Below are 24,984 nucleotides of genomic sequence, written 5' to 3' on the forward strand. Positions count from 1 at the left end.
CCACAACCCCCATTTCACATGTGAAAAAACAGAGATTATGTAACTTGTCTAAGACCACACAGTAAGTAGTAGATCCTGAATTTGAACTTTCTGACCCCAGGGTTAGGGCTCTTTCCACTAACTTGTGCTGCCTTCCCCCATACGGTGCAGAATTTTCAGTGAACGGTACCCTAACATGAAATCACAGGTTTTTATCTATCATATGCCCTTGTTTAACAACCTCAAAATATTAAGACATCATTTAACCAAGTCACAAAGGAAAATTCAACTCATTTCTACGTGATTAAAAAAGAAAATTATCTTAATACATAATAAGCCTAAAGTAGCTATAAAATGTCTGAATGAGAAGGAATTATTATGCATTTCAGTAACTTAAAATATGCCAGATTTTAATAGCAGGAAAAAATACTAACTTTTTTCCGTCAAAGGAAGTGATCTGAAAACAGTATCGCCTGTCTTCACAGTCCACAGCCATTACTGAGCAGTTGTCAATGTCCATGGCCAGGCCGCCGGCCACATCCCCACGCGCCTGACTCATTAAGTTTCCACCCTGCGTGAAGTAAAACTGTCTGTCCCAGGTAGATGACACCAAGCCTGTTTTACTAAATGAAGAAAGTACATTCACTCTTCAGTAACAACACATCTGAAATCTCATAAGCCAGACACAAGATAAAGCACATCACAAAGAACCAGCTTGCAAAAAGGCACAAAGGTGCCTAGAAAATATATGCTTTTCAGTCTCTAAAATAAATTCATGTATGTTGAACCCTTTTGTGTTTGTGTATTTCAAAAAAAAAAGCTGGAAGTTATCAAATTGCAACTGTTAGAATAATGTTCCATAAATTATAGTTCAACCTTCAGGAGAATAAATTCAAAAGAAAAGAATTCATCTTACTTCTAAGGTTAACTTGCTTTACCCTATCTTTAAATAAAAACTAAAAGTTGACCTGATGGTATAATTACATACATTTTAAATGTATAATAAAAATGATATTTAATAGCATTTATGTAATGCTAGATTTATCTAAATTCAAATTCGTTTCACTTTTAAAATAATTCTAAATTATTCAATAAGTATCTAAACAGAATTTTACTTCTGAAAATTATTCATGTACTCCACCTGGCAAAAAGCTAACAAAAACACAAATACCGCTAACTAATAAGATTCAACCTTTAGTAAAACAAAATAATTTAGCAGACAATATCAATCATATATTCACCTCATACTACCTTAGATGATAAACAACATATGAAAATAACTATAGGGACGCCTGGGTGGCTCAGTCGATTAAGCATCTGCCTTCAGCCCAGGTCATGATCCCAGGGTCCTGGGATCAAGTCCCACATCGGGCTCGTTGCTCGGCGGGGAGCCTGCTTCTTCCTCTGCCTGCCGCTCCCCCTGCTTGTGCCCTCTCTCTCTGACAAATAAATAAAATCTTTATAAAAAAATAAATAAATAAAAAAGAAAGAAAGAAAATAACTATAGTTTTCTTACTTCCTAGCATTAAGGTATCCAGCCTTCCGGGTTAAGTTTCGATTAACAGGAAATTTCGTGGGATCTGGGTCAGGCACATATAAGGGGTCACTGGCTACCTCCAAATCTTCTATTGTCTGCTGCATGGTCTCTACATCATTGTCCATTTCCCTACGAACGCTAACACAGAAAACATATTATTTACTACCAACCACAACAGAGGACTCCTTACCAATCATATTTAGCTATATATTTGCTTTGCATATCTTTTCTTAAAGAGAGCAACAGTAGCATGGGTGGTTAAAGTAACATGAATGCATGATGAAAAAGCTTTACATTTTATTTGAAACTAGATATTCTGGAAACAATACCAAGTTAAAAAACAAATGAAGCCACACTGAATGCCTAACGTTGGAATAATTTTCAAACTGTCCTGCATATCTCAGACTGACCACATCACTGCTCAGAATTTTGAACCTGCTTAGAACTGCTTGCTCTCTTTAAGCTTTCATGGCTTAGAAAGCAAGATTTATTTAGTAACTCCCAACCATCCCCCACAATTCAGATAATTGTGAAGATAATGAACTTATGGATAATTACTATTATGTGTCTGTTATATACAGACTTTTATAAAACATAGTTTAGAATAAAATACCATCAGACTTGACAGAGCTATGAAATTCAGAGTTCAGATTCCATGGAAAAGATGGTGAATAACCCAAGAAGGATCCATGAGCCACGTGAGACATAGTCTCATGGGCAAGGAAGACAGCCCCTCAGGAAATTCAATGCTAAATATTTTTAGATTATGGCATTTAGCTGTTAACTTAGTCTCATAACTTCATTTTCAATTTTAAGGAAGAAAGTACTTACTTCTGTACACTTGTTCCAATATTAGTCAAGAATTCTTCCAGCTGGTCATTGAGATTTTCAGAACCCATCTTAAAGAAACTTATCTGGGGCAAGAGGGTGTGTGAGTGGGAGGATGAACAACAGAAACACACACATTTACAAGAAACACAGTGAATCATATAAACAATCTCCAAGATACATGGTAAAGAACAAAGGAGTTTTCCCATTTGTGTACTAGTTTACAATGACTTCTACTGGGCTTAGAGCCACTGTAGAAACCAGACTTCAATTTCACCGTACATCTCTGTAAGCAATTTATAAAATTGGAAAATGTTAAAACATTTTAAATAAGTTATATAAACTATTTCATGTTTTACAAAGATAAATTTTATATTGAGGAATAATAAGCACTCATATTTGAAGGCATATTTGAATTTCTTTAAACTCTTAATTTTTAGGGGCGTGCCATCTCATATTACCCAAATTTACTTTTCTAGCCTCCTTCCTGATGCAAACCTCTTGGGACACTTTGGAGTTCATCTATTATTTTTAATTCAGGAGGTATGCAAGGAAGAGGAGACAAACTCAAACTTGCCCATTCTCTTTCAAATCTATTCCAAAGCCAGAGTGAATGAAAGTTCCATCAGTAGGAGTAACTCCAGAATTCATTTAGCTTTCTGTTCCCTGTCCCCCTGTGATGGACAAGGCCTAAATACCAGGTAAGTGGTTTCATCTACCCTAAAAAGTATGTGAAATCTTCATTTGCAAGGAAAATCATTCTAACTTCCTCAAAATAGCATTCTGAGGACATTTTAAATTACTTTTGAAAACACAGATCCAAACAGAGTATTTTGACCTTAGTCTGTAATACCCTTATACTTAACATAAATATCAAACTTAATAGAAAGTTTTTACGACAGTTATAATCCAAAACACAATATAGTATTTACCTGAGCTTGCATGTACCCGAGTAGAGGTTCTAACAATGCTATTTTCTTTTTGTATTGAAGAGTATTTAATGCACAAAAATAATGCATCATGGTCTGGTGTTGTTTTTTTCTGGAAGTATAGACATCTTCTGTGACTTCATACTTTACCTTTGAGTATAAACATTAAAAATACTATTACTTATTTAATTATGTAATTATCTTTAATTATCTTTAGTAGTGGCTGTAGGGAAGAGCCTACCCAAGGGAAAAGGTATATCATCAGCAATTGTGCATCTTTATTTTCTAAAATAGTAGAAATCCTATAAAATACCAACCATTCCATGTTAAAATGCACATTTAAAGCAGAATTCTGCACATAACTAAGAATGATACAGTAACTGAACTACGTGTGGCAGTCTACCACACAGAGGAAAGGCAGACAGGGGTTCAGTATTAGCTTAGTCACCAGTCCTTGATCTTGCCCAGTTCACAGCATACTTCTCCTCTTCTGCTTCTCTCCTGCTGCTCCTCTCCTGTACTTGTTTTCCTTCACCCACACTTAAGATACATGTGCTCCTTTAAGTTCTTGTATTCAGACAACAAATATTTAATGAGCACCTATTATGTAATACGCATTAGGCTCTTCTCTCTTCTTGCTTTCCTTAGAATACCAAATCAAGTACTAAGAATATTCTAATACACCAATGACTTCCAAATTTTAATCTCTCACCCTTCACTTTTTTTTTTAATTTTATTTATTTATTTGAGAGAGAGAGAGAGAGAACAAGAGAGAAAGCATCAGCATGGAGAGGGAGAAGCAGACTCCCCACTGAGCAGGGAGCCCAATCCAGGGCTCGGTCCCAGGATCCTGGGATCATGAGCTGAGCCGAAGGCAGATGCCCCACCAATTGAGCCACCCAGGTGCCCCTTGCTCTTCACTCTCCTAAGTGTCAGAAGAAGCACATCTTCAGCTGGGCTTTTGTGTGTGTGTGTGCACACAAGTGTGTAAATGTACTGGACATGTACAAAACTGAATACAGTATCTTCCCCACAAAGCCTGTCCCTCTGTTTCTTAGCTTTTTTTCTTTTTTAAGATTTCTTTTATTTATTTGAGAGTGAGAGCGAAAGCAAGAGTGAGCAGTAGGGAGGGGCAGAGGGAGAAGGAGAAGCAGACTCCCCGCTGGACAAGGAGCCTGATACGGGGCCCGAACCCAGGACCCCCAGATCATGACCTGAGCTGAAGGCAGATGCTAAACCAACTGAGCCATCTAGATGCCCCTGTTTCTTAGCTCTCTTAATTATTTCAAGATCTACCCCATCATCCAAGAATCACAGGATTCCTTTTCGTTTCCTCCTATTACTATGTCATGTCAATTCTACTTACAAAATACATTCTAAAAGTATTCCTTCCTCTCCTCTTTCAACAACTACCTGAGGCTCTCCTAATGTCTTTGCAAACTATTCTGGTACCTTTTCAATTGGATTCCCTCTAGTCCTGTCCCCTTCACATTTCCATTAGTATTTGTATTGTGTAACACAACTGCATGGTGTTTTCCACTTATAATCCTTTAAGTAGGATTCCTTTAAGCAGGCTGCCCACTCCCTCTAAATCAAATTTCAAAGTCAGTGACATAGTAATCTGACCTCAAACTACTTTCTTGTATCTCTGCCATACCTCCCAAATATATTCTATGCTCCAGACACATGCCATTATCATAATAATTATTGGTAGAATTTAAAAAACTTGCTACAAGCCAGGTACCCTGCATGTATTATCTCATTTCATCATCACAACTACTCAGTTTTTTTGATAGAGAAATAAAGGCTTGAAACTAAGTACCAGGGTGTGACCTCAGGCAAATAAGTGGCAAAGCTGAGATTTGTCCTCCAGCAGTGTGACTCCAGAGCCAGTGCTCTTAAGCTTTACATTCTCCGGTGTCTACCACGTGCTTCTGCAAAGACTGTTTTTCTTCCAGGAATACCCTCTCCCCAATCCCAAACTAGTGACGTTCACTCATCTTCAATCAAGCAAATAGCACCTCCTAAAAGTATAGCCTTTCCCAATTTACCAAAGTTAACTGCTGCTTTGCTTGTGCTCTCCCAACATTTTGTTAAGACTGCTATTATTGTACTTAACTCACTGTTAATTCACGTGTTCTCTTCATCCTTGTACGCTGGCATCTACTCCAGCTACATGCCTTCACACAGGAAGCCTTCGATTAAGTGTGTATTATTCACTCCCTGAGGCTAGGAGTGGAGCCTATTCACACTATCACCCCATGGTACCCAACATACAGCAGATGCTCAAAATTTTTTCAAATAAAATTGGTAAAATAATGTTTTTTAAACTACCTGGAATAAAAACAACGAAACTGGAAGAGCCAGAAGCAATGTAAAATACAATGAAATTCATAGCTAGACCTTTTAACTATTTCTCTAAGGCAAAGTAACAAAGTAACATAGATCTCAAAATGTATGTTTTTTATTAATATTTGCACCATCAAGTAATCAGTGAACTAAAATTAGAAATGGAAAGCTCGGGGCGCCTGGGTGGCTCAGTCGTTAAGCGTCTGCCTTCGACTCAGGTCATGGTCCCAGGGTCCTGGGATCGAGCCCTGCATCGGGCTCCCTGCTCAGCGGGGAGCCTGCTTCTCCCTCTCCCTCTACCCCTCCCCTGCTTGTGCTCTGTCAAATAAATGAACAAAATCTAAAAAAAAAAAAAAGAAGAAATGGAAAGCTCTTTGTACTGAACTTTGTGAGAACTGCAGTCAGAAATGGTTAAGGTACTCCCTTTACCACGTCACGGTAGCTGTTGCACAGTAAATCATACCCAGTCCTGCATTCCCCCAAGTGATCACAGTGCCCCTACCAGCAGCTGTGGCCAAGGCTGCAGACACCAGCAGAGACCACCTCACTCGCTAACATTTAGTGGACGTCTTGTTGTCAAACCTTGGATTAGGCACTGAGGAAAAAATGAGCTTAAGGAGCATCTAGATGAACTTGTTAATATTTTGTTCTTTGTTCTTTACTCAAATGCATTTCTCCTGAAATACAGTGAAATATTTCTGGATTTGGAGAAGTATCAAAAACTATATATATATGCATATATATATGTATTCCCTGTAAATGCGGAGGTCCTCATAACAGAATTTCATTCAATTATGTATGCAACAATTCAACTTTTTAACCACTTTATCTCAGAAGACACTTCTGAATACATACATGGTTAAATAAACAGAACACACACAATGTTATCAAAACACAAAGCAAAAGGAGGCAATGTTATATACTGGGCATCAATTACACTTTTGGAATAGTTCTGTTTACTTATCAAATTTTGTCAGCAGAAAAATAGTTTGTTCAAAGAGACAATTATTAACTGATAATTATAAGAAAGGCTTTGAAACAACTGGAAGAAAAGAATAAACTAAGGGCAATGTAGCAAAACATACAAAGTAACAGGCAGGCTACTGTTTTTAAACAGGAAAAAACTAGTGAAAAAAAATCTAATGAAACAATTGTTAATTGTGATACTAAAGAAGCAAGTATGTATCACACCTTGTCATTTTCTCTTTTTTTAGACAACCGGCTATATCTGTTAATTGCAGCATCATGATCTGGAAAACAGAAATAACTATTAACAATAATATAACAGTACCTTACCAAACTTATAAATGCTTTAAATAGTCTTCACATGTGCATCTTTCAACAAATATGCTAAAGCAAGAATTCTCAAAATAAGAATTCTTTAACACATAGTTCACTCCACCCAAATGTTCCCACAGTCAAATTTCCCATGAAGTATCTTTCTACTTATTAAATTGATTAAAAAAAATTAATTCTAAGGAGACTGTATTCCACTGAAAGTTTTTTAAAGTATTTTTTTTTTTAAAGATATAATTTTATTATTTATTTGACAGAGAGCAAGAGAGCACAAGCAGGGGGAGCTACAGAGGGAGAGAGAGAAGCAGGCTCCCCACTGAGCAGGGAGCCCAATGCGGGGCTCGATCCCAGGACTCTGGGATCATGACCTGAGCCGAAGGCAGATGCTTAACCAACTGAGCCACCCAGGTGCCCCTAAAAGTATTTTTTAGTACAAAAACAGCAAATGCTCATTAAAGAAAATTTTAGAATATATAGGAAAACAAGGAAGGGAAAATATTATATCAACTCCTCTGGTATTATTAAGATAGCAAATCACAAGACTTGGTTTCCTTTTAAATTTTTCTTATAGCACAAATAGTGCAACTGAAAAATAGCACTGATTTATATAATGTTAACTTACACTTTTAATTAGGTTCATTTTTTTCAATTATTACATAGAATATGGCCACAGATTTGTGTTGATAAAGAAATGCATCACTGTGAGAAATAACTGTGTAAAGTATTCAGAACTTACCATTACTAGCAATCTGAAACACTTCCTTTAATGTCAATATTTCTGGAAAAGTTCAAGAAGTTTCAATTTAGCATATTTATGAAATACCTAAAATTTTGTTTAGAAAGCTCAAGTCCAACATCTTTAGCATGATCTATTTCCAGATTGGTCTCCTGTCACACCCAACACATCCAACATTGCAGCCATACAGAGTTTCTCATCAACCACAAAACAAGACACGTATTTCTATAACCCATACCTTTGTGCTTTCTAGTCCCTCTAACAGAACAATGACTCTCTCGTCCTGGCAAAAATGCCTCTTCATTGTACAATGCTCATGTCACAGCCTTAGTGACACCTTTCTGACATCCTCCTCTGAGCCCCCATAGTACCTTGCTCATTCCCTAATTATAAGAGAATATCATAATTACTTATTTTACCCATCTCTTTCTCTAGGCTTTTTCGAGGGAAGTGACACTGTATTCATATCAGTATTCTTCTGTATCTAGTTTAACATCTAGCAGGAGCTCCTATAAATATCCAGTGACACATTAAAGTGGTACAAGCTGCAGTCAGAATGGTTAAGGTATACAGTAATATGCACTTTACAAGTATTGATCTGATGGCTAATGGAGGTAAACATAAACTTGATTTCATTACCTTTTAGATCTCTTTCTTTAAACTGGGTAATGGGAAACATCATGGCATCAGCTAGCTGCGTTGAAAGTACAGCATGACAAGAGCTAAGCTAGTAAAAGGAAGACCAAAAAGGCTGAATAAATAACTATACAGAGACATTTAGCCAGTGTTCTATAAATTAAACAAAATCTAATAAACAGATGTTGATATATTTTACATAAGAGAACACTCAAAATTATGTGATATACTATAAAATATTATACAGCAAAAAAAAAAAAAAAAAGAATCCATTTAAAACTCTTAGAAAAAAACATAGGATAACCTAGGATTTGACAATGGTTTCTCACATATGACACCAAAAGCATAAGCAACAAAAGAAAATATAGACTGGACTTCATCAAAATTAAAAAAGTTTGTGCAAAGGATGTATCAAGAAAGTAAAAACACGGGGGGAAGCGGGGAGGAGCAAAATGGCGGAGGAGTAGACCTGGCTTTCGTCTGGTCCCAGGAATTCAGCTAGATAGGGATCAAACAATTCTGAACACCTACAAACTCAACAGGAGATCGAAGAAAAGAATAGCAGCAACTCTCTGAACAGAAAAGCGACCACTTTCTGGAAGGTAGGACGTGCGGAGAAGTGAATCCGAGGCGATATTCGGGACGATAGATAGCGGGGGAGGGGCCTCCATCGGCCGCTACTGGCAAGTGATAGAGCCGCGGAGCACAAAATCGGAACTTTTAGAAGTCGGCTCCGCTGAGGGACCTCGCTCCAGTGGCTAAGCGAGGAGCGGAACCCTCTCTGGGACAGTGTGGTCTCAGGACCCTCGGGGTCACAGAAAGGCCGGGGGTGCCTGAGTGCGGCAGAGCTCCCAGGTATTGGAGCGGGGAAGCCGGCTGCAGAGACGGAGCTGAGGCCCGGGCTCTCAGCCCGGGGTTGCCATAGACCGTGATCTGCGGCACAGTCGGGCCACTGCTCCTCCAGCAGGAACCCAACAAGCGGCAGATCCGGGGAGACTCCCCTTCCTCCCCCAGGACGAGCAGTGCGGGAGCGCAGTGTGGGAGCGCACCGCAGGGATCTGCTGGGTTTAGAGACTCCACACAGGGTCGTGTGCCAGAGATAGAAACACTCAGTCACAGGCCAGATGAGCACGGAGTGCAGCCAGAGATGGGGAGATGGGAGTGACTGACTGCTTTTCTCTGGGGGTGCACTGAGGAGCGGGGCCCTGAATTCTCAGCTCCTCCGGGGCAGAGATTGGGAGGCCGCAATCTTCACTCTCCTCCTCCAAAGCTGTATGGAAAGCTTGCAGGGAACAAAACCTCCCGAGAGCAAACCCGAGCAGATTACTTAGCCCGGACCCTGCAATGACGGGGCAATTCTGCCTCTGGCAAAGACATTCGGGAATCACGGCAACAGGCCTCTCCCCCAGAAGATCAGCAAGAATAGCCAGCCAAGACCAAGTTTACCAATCAATGAGAATGGCAGAACTCCAGCGCTAGGGGAATATTGCACACAGAATTCATGGCTTTTTTCCCCATGATTCTTTAGTCTTTTAAAGTTAATTTTTAAATTTTTCTTTATTTTTTCTTTTTCTATATTTTTGAATTTTTCTTTTACCCTTTTTCAACCAACGTCTTATCAATCCCTTTTTTAAAATCTTTTATAATTTTCATCTTTATAGTCACATTCCATCCCTTCATTGTATTTACCCTTTTTTTGGTACATATATAAGTTTTTCTTTAAAATTTTGGGAGACAGTTTCTTCTAACAGATCAAAATACCTGTGAAGTATTTTGTGTGTGGCCCTGATCTATTCACCAGCCCGATCATATTCTTTTTTTTCCTTTTTTTCTTTCTTTCTTTTTTTCCCTTTCTTTTCCCCCTGGTTTTGGGTCTTTTCTGATTTGTTTAGTGTATATTTTTCTGGGGTCGTTGTTTACCCTGTTAGCATTTTGTTCTCTCATTCATCTATTCTCCTCTGGACAAAATGACAAGACAGAAAAAATCACCTCAAAAAAAAGAACAAGAGGCAGTACCAACCGCCAAGGACCTAATCAATACGGCCATTAGTAAGATGTCAGAACTAGAGTTGAGAATGACGATTATAAAGACACTAGCTGGGCTTGAAAAAAGCATGGAAGATACTAGAGAATCCCTTTCTGTAGAAATAAAAGAACTAAATCTAACCAAGTCGAAATCAAAAAGGCTATTGATGAGATGCAATAAAAAATGGAGGCTCTAACTGCTAGGATAAGTGAGGCAGAAGAGAGAATTAGTGATATAGAATACAAAATGATGGAGAATAAAGAAGCTGAGAAAAAGAGAGATAAACAACTACTGGATCACGAGGGCAGAATTCGAGAGATAAGTGATACGATAAGATGAAACAATATTAGAATAATTGGGATCCCAGAAGAAGAAGAAAGGGAGAGGTAGAAGATATATTGGAGCAAATTATAGCAGAGGACTTCCCTAATTTGGGGAAGGAAACAGGCATCAAAATCCAGGAGGCAAAGAGAACCCCTCTCAAAATCAATAAAAATAGGTCAACACCCTGACATCTAATAGTAACAGTCACAAGTCTCAGAGACAAAGAGAAAATCCTGAAAGCAGCTCGGAACAAGAGGTCTGTAACCAACAATGGTAGAAACATTAGACTGGCAACAGACCTATCCACAGAGACCTGGCAGGCCAGAAAGGACTGGCGTGATATACTCAGAGCACTAAACGAGAAAAATATGCAGCCAAGAATACTATATCCAGCAAGGCTGTCATTGAAAATAGAAGGAGAGATAAAAAGCTTCCAGGACAAACAAAAACTAAAAGAATTTGCAAACACGAAACCAGCCCTACAAGAAATATTGAAAGGGGTCCTCTAAGCAAAGAGAGTCTAAAAGTAACATAGACCAGAAAGGAATAGAGACAATATACAGTAACAGTCACCTTACAGGCAATATAATGGCACTAAATTTATATCTTTCAATAGTTACCCTGACTGTAAATGGGCTAAATACCCCAATCAAAAAACACAGGGTATCAGATTGGATAAAAAACAAGACCCATCGATATGCTGTCTGCAAGAGACTCATTTTAGACCCAAAGACACCTCCAGATTGAAAGTGAAGGGGTAGAAAATCATTTACCATGCTAATGGACATCAAAAGAAAACTGGGTTGTCAATCCTTGTATCAGACAAATTAGATTTTAAACCAAAGACTGTGATAAGAGATGAGGAAGGACACGATATCCTACTTAAAGGGTCTATCCAACAAGAAGATCTAACAGTTGTAAATATCTATGCCCCTAACATGGGAGCAGCCAATTATATAAGCAAATTAATAACAAAATCAAAGAAACACATCGACAATAATACAATAATAGTAGGGGACTTTAACACCTCCCTCAATGAAATGCACAGATCATCTAAGCAAAAGATCAACAAAGAAATAAAGGCTTTAAATGACACACTGAACCAGATGGACTTCACAGATATAGTCAGAACATTCCATCCCAAAGCAACAGAATACACATTCTTCTCTAGTGCCCATGGAACATTCTCCAGAATAGATCACATCCTAGGTCACAAATCAGGTCTCAACCGGTACCAAAAGATTGGGATCATTCCCTGCATATTTTCAGACCACAATGCTTTGAAACTAGAACTCAATCACAAGAGGAAAGTCGGAAAGAACTCAAATACATGGAGGCTAAAGAGCATCCTACTAAAGAATGAATGGGTCAACCAGGAAATTAGAGGAGACATGGAAACAAATGAAAATGAAAACACAACTGTTCAAAATCTTTGGGATGCAGCAAAGGCGGTCCTAAGAGGAAAGTATATAGCAATACAAGCCTTTCTCAAGAAACAAGAAAGGTCTCAAATACACAACCTAACCCTATACCTAAAAGAGCTGGAGAAAGAACAGCAAATAAAGCCTAAACCCAGCAGGAGAAAAGAAATAATAAAGATCAGAGCAGAAATCAATGAAATAGAAACCAAAAGAACAGTAGAACAGGAACAACGAAACTAGGAGCTGGTTCTTTGAAAGAATTAATAAGATTGATAAACCCCTGGCCAGACTTATCAAAAAGAAAAGAGAAATGACCCAAATAGAATCATGAATGAAAGAGGCAAGATCACAACCAACACCAAAGAAATACAAACAATTATAAGAACATATAATGAGCAACTATATGCCAGCAAATTAGATAATCTGGAAGAAATGGATGCATTCCTAGAGATGTATAAACTACCAAAACTGACCCAGGAAGAAATAGAAAACCTGAACAGACCCCTAACCACTAAGGAAATTGAAGCAGTAATCAAACATCTCCCAACAAACAGCCCAGGGCTGGATGGCTTCCCAGGGGAATTCTACCAAACATTTAAAGAAGAATTAATACCTATTCTTCTGAAACTGTTCCAAAAAATAGAAATGGAAGGAAAACTTCCAAACTCGTTTTAAGAGGCCAGCATATTACCTTGATCCCAAAACCAGACAAAGACCCCATCAAAAAGGAGAATTACAGACCAATATCCCTGATGAACATGGATGCCAAAATTCTCCCCAAAATACTAGCCAATAGGATCCAACAGGACATTAAAAGGATTATTCACCACAACCAACTGGGATTTATCCCTGGGCTGCAAGGTTGGTTCAACATCCGCAAATCAATGTGATACAATACATTAATAAAAAGACAAGAACCCTATGATCCTCTCAATAGATGCAGAAAAAGCATTTGACAAAGTACAGCATCCTTTCTTGATTTAAACTCTTCACGGTGTAGGGATAGAGGGTACATACCTCAATATCATAAAAGCCATTTATGAAAAACCCACAGCGATTATCATACTCAATGGGGAAAAACTGACAGCTTTTCCCCTAAGGTCAGGAACACAGCAGGGATGTCGACTATCACCACTGCTATTCAACATACTACTAGAAGTCCTAGCCACAGCAATCAGACAACAGAAAGAAATAAAAGGTATCCGATTCGGCAAAGAAGAAGTCAAACTCTCACTTTTTGCAGATGATATGATACTCTGTGTGGAAAACCCAAAAGACTCCACCCCAAAATTGCTAGAACTCATACAGGAATTCAGTGAAGTGTCAGGATATAAAAATACACAGAAATCAGTTGCATTTCTGTACACCACCACCAAGACAGAAAAAGAGAAATTAAGGAGTTGATCCCATTTACAACTGCACCCAAAACCGTAAGATACCTAGGAATAAATCTAACCAAAAAGGCAAACAATCTGTACTCAGAAAACTATAAAATACTCATGAAAGAAATTGAGGAAGACACAAAAAAATGGAAAAACGTTCCATGCTCATGGATTGGAAGAACAAATATTGTGAACATGCTACCTAGAGCAATCTACACATTTAATGCAATCCCTATCAAAATACCATCCACTTTTTTCAAAGAAATGGAACAAATAATCCTAAAATTTGTATGGAACCAGAAAAGACCCCGAATAGCCAGAGGAATGTTGAAAAAGAAAAGCAAAGCTGGTGGCATCACGATTCCGGACTTCCAGCTCTATTACAAAGCTGTCATCATCAAGACAGTATGGTACTGGCACAAAAACAGACACATAGATCAATGGAACAGAATAGAGAGCCCAGAAATGGACCCTCAACTCTATGGTCAACTAATCTTTGACAAAGCAGGAAAGAATGTCCAATGGAATAAAGACAGTCTCTTCAACAAATGGTGTTGGGAAAACTGGACAACCACATGCAGAAGAATGAAACTGGACCATTTCCTTACACCATACACAAAAACAGACTCAAAATGGATGAAAGACCTAAATGTGAGACAAGAATCCATCAAAATCCTAGAGGAGAACACAGGCAGCAACCTCTTCGACCTCAGCCACAGCAACTTCTTCCTAGAAATATCACAAAGGCAAGGGAAGCAAGGGCAAAAATGAACTACTGGGACTTCATCAAGATAAAAAGCTTTTGCAAAGCAAAGGAAACAGTCAACAAAACCAAAAGACAACCGACAGAATGGGAGAAGATATTTTCAAATGACATATCAGACAAAGGGCTAGTATCCAAAATCTATAAAGAACTTATCAAACTCAACACCCAAAGAACAAATGATCCAATCAAGAAATGGGCAGAAGACATGAACAGGGACATTTCTGCAAAGAAGACATCCAAATGGCCAAAAGACACATGAAAAAGTGTTCCACATCACTCGGCATCAGGGAAATACAAATCAAAACCACAATGAGATACCACCTCACACCAGTCAGAATGCCTAAAATCAACAAGTCAGGAAACAACAGGTGTTGGCGATGATGCGGAGAAAGGGGAACCCTCCTACGTTGTTGGTGGAAATGCAAGCTGGTGCAGCCACTCTGGAAAATAGTATGGAGGTTCCTCAAAAAGTTGAAAATAGAGCTACACTACGACCCAGCAACTGCACTACTGAGTATTTACCCCAAAGATATAAATGTAGTGATCCGAAGAGGTACGTGCACCCCAATGTTTATAGCAGCAATGTCCACAATAGCCCAACTATGGAAAGAGCCAAGATGTCCATCGACAGATGAATGGATAAAGAAGATGTGGTATATATATACAACAGAATATTATGCAGCCATCAAAAAAATGAAATCTTGCCATTTGCAACGACGTGGATGGAACTAGAGGGTATTATGCTGAGCAAAATAAGTCAATCAGAGAAAGACAAGTATCATATGATCTCACTGATATGAGGAATTCTTAATCTCAGGAAACAAACTGAGGGTTGCTGGAGTGGTGGGGGGTGGGAGGGATGGAGTGGCTGGGTGATAGACACTGGGGAGGGTATGTGCTATGGTGAGTGCTGTGAAGTGTGCAAGACTGTTGAGTCACAGATCTGTACCTCTGAAACAAATAATACATTATATGTTAAAAAAAAAAAAAAAAAAGAAGAAGAAGATAGCCGGAAGGGAAGAATAACGGGGAGTGGATCAGAAGGGGAGACGAACCATGAGAGACTATGGACTCTGAGAAACAAACTGAGGGTTTTACAGGGGAGGGGGGTGGGGGGATGGATTAGCCCAGTGATGGGTATTAAGGAGGGCACGTATTGCATGGAGCACTGGGTGTTATATTCAAACAATGAATCATGGAACACTACATCAAAAACAAATAATGTAATGTATGGTGACTAACATAACCTAATAAAATAAAATAAAATAAATAAAATAAAATAATAAAATAAATAAAATAATAAAATAAAATAAAATAAAGAAAAGAAAAAGAAAACAAAATGGCAGCTACCTCCCTGAATAACCAAAGCTGTGAGACCAAGAACTCCAAAAAATCTTCAGCTCTTTCCAGTTTCACTTACACTTTTAAGAGTCTGCCTGTTTCCTGCTAGGTCCCCAATACTCCCTGTGATGAGTTTAGGATTGACCCTGTGAACACTATTTACCCTCCTTGTGGCGTTGTTTTAGTCAGCCAAAACTTAGATATATTTTTGCCAAACAAAGAGGTCCCAATAAATACTGAACTTTAAAACATTTGTTACTTAAAAAAAAAATAAAAAATAAAAACACAACCTGCAGAAAGGGAGGAAGTACTTGCCAATCACATATATGATAATGAACTTGTATCTAGAATAAAGTAGTTTTAAACTCAGTAATAAAAGATAAACCACCCAATTGAAAAATGGGCAAAGTACTGAATAAAGTACCCCCCTCCTTACCCACACTGCTGCCTTCTGAAGTTTCAGTTACCCACGATCAACTGCAGTCCTGAGGCAGATGACCCTCCTTCTGACACAGTATCAGAAGGCCAACAGTAGCCCAACACTATGTCACATGCCTCCGTCATTCCCCTCACTGCATCTCATCATGTAGGCATTTTATCATCTCACATCATCACAAGAAGGGTGAGTACAGCAAGTAAGATATTTTGAGAGAGAGACACACACACCACATTCACAGAACTTTTATTACAGTATAATGTTATAGTTCTATTTTATTAGTAGTTATTCTCTCATTTTGTTAATCTTACTGTGCCCATTTTTTTTTTTTTGAGCAATCCAGGTGCTATTTATTTTATTATGTTATGTTAATCACCATACATTACAACATTAGTTTTTGATGTAGTGTTCCATGATTCATTGTTTGAGTATAACACCCAGTGCTCCATGCAATACGTGCCCTCCTTAATACCCATCACCAGGCTAATCCATTCACCCCCCCTCAGAACCCTCAGTTTGTTTCTCAGAGTCCATAGTCTCTCATGGTTCGTCTCCCACTCCGATTTACCCCCCTTCATTCTTCCCTTCCTGCTATCTTCTTCTTTTTTTTTTTTTAACATATAATGTATTATTTGTTTCAGAGGTACAGGTCTGTGATTCAACAGTCTTATACAATTCACAGCGCTCACCATAGCACATATGCTCCCCAATGTCTATCACCCAGCCACCCCATCCCTCCCACACCCCACCACTCCAGCAACCCTCAGTTTGTTTCCTGAGATTAAGAATTCCTCATATCAGTGAGGTCATATGATACATGTCTTTCTCTGATTGACTTATTTCGCTCAGCATAATACCCTCCAGTTCCACCCACGTCGTTGCAAATGGCAGTATTTCATTCCTTTTGATGGCTGCATAATATTCCGTTGTGTATATATATATATATATATATATATATATATATATACACCACATCTTCTTTATCCATTCATCTGTTGATGGACATCTTGGCTCTTTCCATAGATTGGCTATTGTGGACATTGCTGCTATAAACATTGGGTTGCACGTACCCCTTCGGATCCCTACATTTGTATCTTTGGGGTAAATACCCAGTAGTGCAATTGCTGGGTCATATGGTAGCTCTATTTTCAACCCTTTTTTTTTTTAAAGATTTTATTTATTTATTTGACAGAGAGAGACACAGCGAGAGAGGGAACACAAACAGGGGGAGTGGGAGAGGGAGAAGCAGGCTTCCCGCCGAGCAGGGAGCCTGATGCGGGGCTTGATCCCAGGACCCTGGGATCATGACCTGAGCCGAAGGCAGACGCTTAACAACTGAGCCACCCAGGCGCCCCTATTTTCAACTTTTTGAGGAACCTCCATACTGTTTTCCAGAGTGGCTGCACCAGCTTGCATTCCCAACAGTGTAGGAGGGTTCCCCTTTCTCCTTACTGTGCCCATTTTATAAATTAGTCTTTATCACATGTATGTATGTATGTATAGGGAAACACGTAATATACATAAGGTTCAGTACTATCCATGGTTTCAGGCAACCACTGGGGGGGGGGGGGCAATGTATCCCCTGTGGATGGGGAGGGGGTACTATCATAGACATTTCTTCAAAGATATACAAATGGCCCATAAGCATAGAAAAAGGTGCTCAACATCATCAGTCATCAGGAAAATGCACATAAAACCTACAATGATATACCACTTCATACCTGCTTAGATGGTTATAATAAACATATAAATTAAAATAGTAAGTGCTAGTGAGCACGTGGAGAAACTGGAACCCTACATTACTTGGGAATGTAAAAGTGTGCAGGACCTGTGGAAAACAGTCTGGCTCAAAAAAGCTAAACATATGACGAGGATGCGGAGAAAGGGGAACCCTCTTACACTACTGGTGGGAATGCAAGCTGATGCAGTCACTCTGAAAACAGTGGAGGGTCCTCAAAAAGTTGAAAATAGAACTACTCTACGACCCAGCAATTGCACTACTGGGTATTTATCCCAAAGATATAAATGTAGGGATCCGAAGGGGCATGTGCACCCCAGTGTTTGTAGCAGCAATGTCCACAATAGCCAAACTATGGAAAGAGCCTAGATGCCCATCAACAGATGAATGGATAAAGATGTGGTGTGTGTGTGTGCGCGCACGCATGCACACACACACACACACACACACACACACACACACACAGGAATATTATGCAGCCATCAAAAATGAAATCTTGCCATTTGCAATGAAGTGGATGGAACTAGCTAAGCGAAATAAGTCAATCAGAGAAAGACAATTATCATATGATGTCTCCGATATGTGGAATTTGAGAAACAAGACAGAGGATCATAGGGGAAGGGAGGGAACAATGAAACAAGATGAAACCAGAGAGGGAAACAAACCATAAGAGACTCTTAATCTCAAGAAACAAACTGAGGTTTGCTCGAGTGGAGGGGGATGGGAGGGATGGGGTGGCTGGGTGATGGACATTGGGGAGGGTATGTGCTAAGGTGAGCACTGTGAATTGTGTAAGACTGATGAATCACAAACCTGTACCCCTGAAACAAATAATACATTATATGTTAATAAAAAGAAAAAAAATGCAAAAAGAAAAAAAAGCAGGAAAAAAAAGCTAAACATAAAGTTACTGTATGACCCAGCAATCCCACTCCTGATTATATACCCAAAAGAAATGAATATTGGTGTTCAAGAAAAAAATAAAAGAAAAAACAAAAACTTGTACACAAACCCTCACTGTAGCACTATTCCCACTAGCCAAAAGGTAGAAAACAACTCAAATGTCCATCAACTATCAATGGATAAATAAAAAGTGGTATATTCAAACAAATTCTGATACATGCTACAACACAGACAAACCTTGAAAACATTATGCTACAGAAGACGGACATAAAAATCCACAAATGTGTAAGTCCATTTATATGAAATATCCAAAACAGGCAAATCCATATAGATAGAAAGTAGATCTGTGGTTGCCAGGAGCTGAAGGGAGGGGAAGTGGGGAGTGACTGCTTAATGGCCATGGGGTTTCTGCTGGGAGGATGACAAAAATGTTCCGGCACCAGTGGTGATGGTTGCACAACATTGTGAGTGTATAAATGTAAGCCGGGAGACATTTTATGTTATGTATATTTTACCACAATAAAAATATTCCATTTCCTATAAATATTTCTTTATATTGCTCTACTGTAACAATATTTTGCTACAATGAGTTATTAAAATACTTCAAAAAATTACTTTTTCAGTTAGGGGACTAGAAAAGACAGAACTATCTAATGGTTCATGTGAAAAGAAGAGCTTTCATTGCCCCAGTTGAGAAGAGTAATGGACTCCCCAAATAGCTCTCACCACCCTTCTTCCTCCTAACAACATTCTACCATTCAGTTTATTATTCCTTCCATCCCAGACAGCCAATATCAGCCCTTAATTTCTCTAACCAGTCATCAGAACAAATCATTAAAAAATGATCCAGAACTTAGCTATATCTCATAGTTTAATTCTTCCCTCCCTGCCTACAGCAAATAAAACAGTGAAAGGTTGAAGGACATGGACTGGGAAGAGAGAGAGCACATCTCTATGCTTATACCCAAAAACAATTTGTTTTAATCAGACAAAGTACTATTTTTATGAGACAGTCACTAAGATATAAGACAGACACTAATATGGAAATAAGGTCCTTCTTTAAATAGTAACCTTTTATTATAGAGATTTGCTCATGTAATCATAATAATACAAGTTCCCAATAAAAGCTAAACAACTTGAATAACTTAATTATAAGACCACTTACTCAAGCAAAATAAAATAAGCACTTACCTCATCTATAACTTTTGAAAACTGTTGCAAAGTAGAGCTCATAACTTCATCATCACCCCCCAACGGAAAACGCTGAAAAATGAGAAACAGAGATGAGGTAAAGGTCCAGTGCTGTATGTCTTCTGTAAATGATGCTGTAATTTACATTTTTAAAAATAGCTGACCCTCAAAACACATAGGAGTTAGAAGGGCCGACCCCCACATGTAACTTTTAACTTCCCTCAAATTTAATTACTAATAGCCTACTGTTGATGGGAGCCTTATCAGTAATGTAAACAGTTGATTAACACATATTTTATATATTACATGTATTATGTACTGTATTTTCATAAACTTTTAGAGAAAAGAAAATGTTAAAATCATAAAGAAGAAAAAATATATTTACTGTACTGTATCAAAAAATCCATGAATAAGTGGACCCATGCAGTTCAAACCCATGTTGTTCAAGGGTTGACTGAAACTTTTAAAAACTCCCAAAATTTTGAATAAGCTCTAAAAATGTCACTTAATAAGAGTGTAATTCGTATAATTAGTAAACATTACTTAAAATGTTTGCTAAGCAACTAATTAACATAATATTATAGGAATGCACATCATACTAGGAGTTCAAAGATTTGTTTAGCTCCAATTCCTCCAATAACCAGCTATATAATGAGTAAGCCTCAGTTTCATTTGTGAAAAGAAGATACGTCAATTAAATAACTTCTACCTAAGATTAGTTAAAATTAGCTATAATGCAATTTCAATAGCGTATCAAAATTACTTTCTATGAATTCAAAAAAGCTTAGGATTCTTGATGAGCAATTCTATTTATACAGATACTGTATCACTGTGTATTTTAAATTATGCTTTTAAAATTTTCATGTACGATACCTGTTTTTCATATTCTTTTAAAAGTTTTGAAGTCAGGTGTGTTGCTGCACTTAATTCGTTCTGTGGGGGAAAAAATCAGCATTCAAATTAACACAATATTACTGATTAAGAAAAAGTTTTAATTGAAGATACCTATGCCACTTTTGGTTTTCACTTAACAAAAATGCTATACAACATGTTCTCTAAACCCCTCATTAAATCACTGGAAAGGGAACTACCATTAAAGCACTTTAAAGGGAAACTCAAACCATGAATCAATTGATACCATCAAGGAATTCAGCAGTGTTCTAGGGGTATGCTTTATTTTAGCTAATAAAACTCAGCATTAAATATTGTTAAAGCTTTAAAGCTAGAAGTAAACTGTACATAATCTTAGCAAAATCTTAAAAGATTCTACATTAATAACAAATCATTCCTCTCTCTAGATGCTGAAACTGTATCAATGCATTTAATAGCATTTAATAACATACAACTAAAATATGATTAGCCTAGTCATATAATACAGCAACATAGCCATATGAAGGAAATACTTTCCAGTTTTTTTTTTTCCCCAGTGATGAATATAATGACAAATGTAACATTTCTTTTACATAGTAATCTCTGTGGTCAGGACTCAAATCTTGAGAGACCAATCATAAGGAAAAAAAATTAAGGGTTTGTGTACAAGTTTTTGTTTATTTTCTTTTTTTCTTGAACACCAATATTCACACACATGAAATCAACAGTTGGATCCTTAACTGACTGAGCCACCCGGGCACCCCTCACAGCAAATTTTTAGTACATAATGAAAATGTGAGTCCAGAAAGGAGATAAAATGAGAAAGGGGGGAAAAAAACTTGTATACCTAATTAATCCCAAAGAAAGCTTATCACAGAAACCAGGCTACTGTTAAGGCTTATAATTAAGTTACATAAACATGGCCTCAAATCTTAAACCTGCTCAACAAAAAAATCTAGTCATCTCCTTCTTAAATTCATCTCCCAGTACCCAGAGTTACATCTAATTTTTATTATCTGCTTCTCACTAAACATAAACTACTTTCATTCCTTTACTCAAAAAGGGGGAAGTGTTCCATAAGATTAAAAGCACAATTAGGGAAAACATTGGTGACAATATGGAATCTTAGGCAAAGATCATGATCAGTGAGTTTCACTGTGTTTGGGTAGAAAGGGGAAGATGCTTCAATCTTTGTATCTTTTAAAGAGCTACAAACCACACACTAGTAATTGGAATGTGAGCTCTAATACAAAATACTTAAAAGTTCATGCATCCACTCAACAGATATTACTATGAGCCCAGGATAGGGCTAGGCACCAGTAAACAAGGCAGACACTAGCTAGATCTGTCCTCATGGGCTTAATGAGTCATTTTAAAAAAGCAGTCAGCCTTTAGGTTTTTACCTGTGCATCATAAATCCGATGCATAGCTTGATACAACTGGTTCATATAGTTGGAAATAGCTGTAGCATCTTCTTCAAATACACCCAGTAAAGACCTTGTCTGTATAAAATAAAGCAGTAAGTTTACATTAACAATTATATAAATCAAATAGAAAATTATTTCCTAAAGGAAGGAAAAATCCTAGGATATTGGAGCTCTAATAATTCTGAGTTTTAACCTATTTTCTCCCTTTTGATAGTAATGCCAAATTAGTATTGTGGTAGTAATGTTGGGGTTCTTTGTTCTCAATTTCACTTCACTAAAATGGAGGGATTTTCCAACTACATCACACAATATTTTTATTTTTTTAGGGGCGGGGGCAGAGGGAGAGGGAATCTCAAGCATCCCAGCACAGCTCCTAACCCTGAGATCATGACCTGAGCCAAAATCAAGAGTTAGACGCTTAACTGACTAAGCCATCCAGGCGCCCCCATCACATAAACTTTAAAAGGAACAATAAAGGTATATTTTTATGAATTAAAAAGTCTGTAATTAAACTAAGAACAAATCAACAAAAATGTCCCAGGCTAAATTAACAGTATTCCATGTATAAACAGAGGTCTTATTTCAGGATAACTCAGTATTATTTCTCTTTTTCCATGGTCTCTTGTAGTAATCCCAAACCCCTCCCCACCTTAATCCAAAATAATAACATAGTACCCATCCCCAACATGGCCTAGTAAATGCTAACTTGGATTTTATGAGTACAGAATTTGAGGTTTTTTTCTTCTTCTTCTTCATACTTACCTATATTGTTAGGCATTTTTTTTTAATGCAATAAGCATTTCCCCTTCATTTTAAGGGGAAAATTTATAAAGTAAGTAAACGTTAAGACTGTCAATAAAAAGGATCAGAGATAAGGAAACTCAGCATATCAAGAAGACAGCAATACTCACCTTTTCATATCCCAAAGGCAAAGAAAGGATTAAAATACCAACAACTATTGAGATAACTGCTGTTTAAAATCTAAAAGATGACCTTATATTTTTATTCTACAAATAGTTCATTCTTAGAAGGTGATTTAAAAAAAAAAAATCAACTTATTCCTTAGCTTCCTATTTTCAGAAAAGGAAGCTAAGTCAACATGGTTTAAAAAAAAAAAAAAAGAGGGTACAAAATCATTATGTCCATATATGAAATCCATGTTGTCAGTCCTCTATTTCCCATGCTCCAGAGATTTAGATCTGACAGAATCTTTTCATTCTTTAGCTCTGTGCCCCCCCTCCTATTCCCCACAGTGATATTTTAAGATGTAAAAAAGAAAACATCAAGAAACCTTGTTTGAGTAGCGCCATTCTTAAGAAAAATCTGCTACTTTTTGTTTCCCCAAAATTATTATTCTAATTCAAGGAATTACACATTTATGCAAAAACCTGTAGTGGATTTATAAATTAAAAAGATCTCCCTAGCCCCAGTGTTAAAACAGGTTCCCTATTTAAAACTAATAATATCCAGTTAGCAACTTATAAAAGTACATCAGTATGATACCATTTCATTGAATCTATGATGACTTCCACTGTGAGCTGCACCAATTTTTTTAAAGATTTATTTATTTATTTATTTGAGAGACAGAGTGCACATGAGTGGGAGGAGGGGCAAAGGGAGAGTCTGCAAGCTGACTCCCCTCTGAGCATGGAGCCTGATACGGAGCTGGATCCCACAACCCTTGAGATCATGACCTGAGCCAAAACCAAAAGTCAGATGCTTAACCAGATGCTTAACCAACTGAGCCACCCAGGCACCCCTGCACCATTTTTAAATACTACTAAAACAAAACAATGCCAGCAATTAAGCTATGATTTGAGATTTTCTTATGTCTTGCAATTTTGACTTTATATTTGTGGAAATGAACCTTTAGACAGAATTTTATATACAACTCCTTTGAACATAAAAGGAAAACACAAACAGCATAAAATTTAATATTATCCTAGTATTTCTTCAGAGTTCAATTCTTGTGAGTCACTTTTTGACATAAGAATCATCAATATCCATGTTTTCTCATCCAATATTATTCTGTGCCATGGGAGGTGACAAGTATTTCTTAGAAGTGTTCCACTCTTGTCCCCAGTATTTTCTTCCAAACCACTGATACCCATTCAGCAAATTTTGACGGTGAATATTTTCAGACAACAAACAGGACTGATGGTCCTTCAAGTGGTTGTTAAATTGAGTTGTTGAATGCTGAAAGGCTGCACTTGACCAGTCATACCACTAGGAGAAACAACCATGTGTGCACATTTGCAACCAATTACAAATAAATCATCAACTGTAGAGGGGCATCTATCTCACTATCAGGCATGTTAAGATGTGGAAAAAGAAAAAAAAGAGTATGTCTCATTATCTGTGAATATTCCATATTATGTCAAAGAAAAAAGTCTCCAGTTGGAACTAGACATTTATCTTCACAGTTCTAGCACTGATGAATCACAGATACTTATCTACACATAAAATCGATTATTTTTAAAAGATCGTATCTGTTCTTATTAACCAGCAGTTTCATTTTGCTCCAGATTTTCAAAACAACATCTGTGTACGGACAAGACATCTAGTGTGGCCTTAAAGATTTCCTATCTCAATAAATACTATCTTTTGCAGAATGGGAGACAATTCTAAAGATGTTTATGTCCAATCAACTAGATGTGAACTTGCAAATAGCCCTCTATTTTAATACTTACTATAAATCAAAACTAAAATGGGTAACTGCAATTTAGGTTAGTCTTCCATGACTCCAGGCTCTAACTTTTTTACATAGCAATTGACAGGACACTTTTTTACACTTAAAATATTTTTTTTTCCAGGTTTCATATAAGGGATATGTATATATATTTTTTTTAAAGAGCCAAGATGTCCATCG

At 37.5% G+C, this 24,984-nt stretch overlaps 1 protein-coding gene across 2 annotated transcripts in view; it reads right to left on the bottom strand.

Moving 5' to 3' along the window:
• Positions 1-24,984, bottom strand: part of APPL1 (adaptor protein, phosphotyrosine interacting with PH domain and leucine zipper 1) — a 43,525-nt gene that overhangs the window by 15,705 nt on the left and 2,836 nt on the right. Inside the window, exons 2-11 of one of the 2 annotated variants that reach the window (XM_036102437.2) lie at positions 22,092-22,190; positions 20,692-20,751; positions 19,819-19,890; positions 8,294-8,381; positions 7,655-7,696; positions 6,814-6,872; positions 3,277-3,423; positions 2,348-2,430; positions 1,496-1,654; positions 414-602 (exon numbers count right to left, since the gene is read on the bottom strand). In XM_036102437.2, coding sequence (XP_035958330.2) covers positions 414-602; positions 1,496-1,654; positions 2,348-2,430; positions 3,277-3,423; positions 6,814-6,872; positions 7,655-7,696; positions 8,294-8,381; positions 19,819-19,890; positions 20,692-20,751; positions 22,092-22,190 — 998 coding nt within the window. The remainder of the gene's footprint in view (positions 1-413; positions 603-1,495; positions 1,655-2,347; positions 2,431-3,276; positions 3,424-6,813; positions 6,873-7,654; positions 7,697-8,293; positions 8,382-19,818; positions 19,891-20,691; positions 20,752-22,091; positions 22,191-24,984) is intronic. The other variant, XM_078076861.1, reaches the window with a different exon arrangement.

Source organism: Halichoerus grypus, chromosome 1, assembly GCF_964656455.1.
Source record: "Halichoerus grypus chromosome 1, mHalGry1.hap1.1, whole genome shotgun sequence".
Taxonomy (NCBI): domain Eukaryota; kingdom Metazoa; phylum Chordata; class Mammalia; order Carnivora; family Phocidae; genus Halichoerus; species Halichoerus grypus.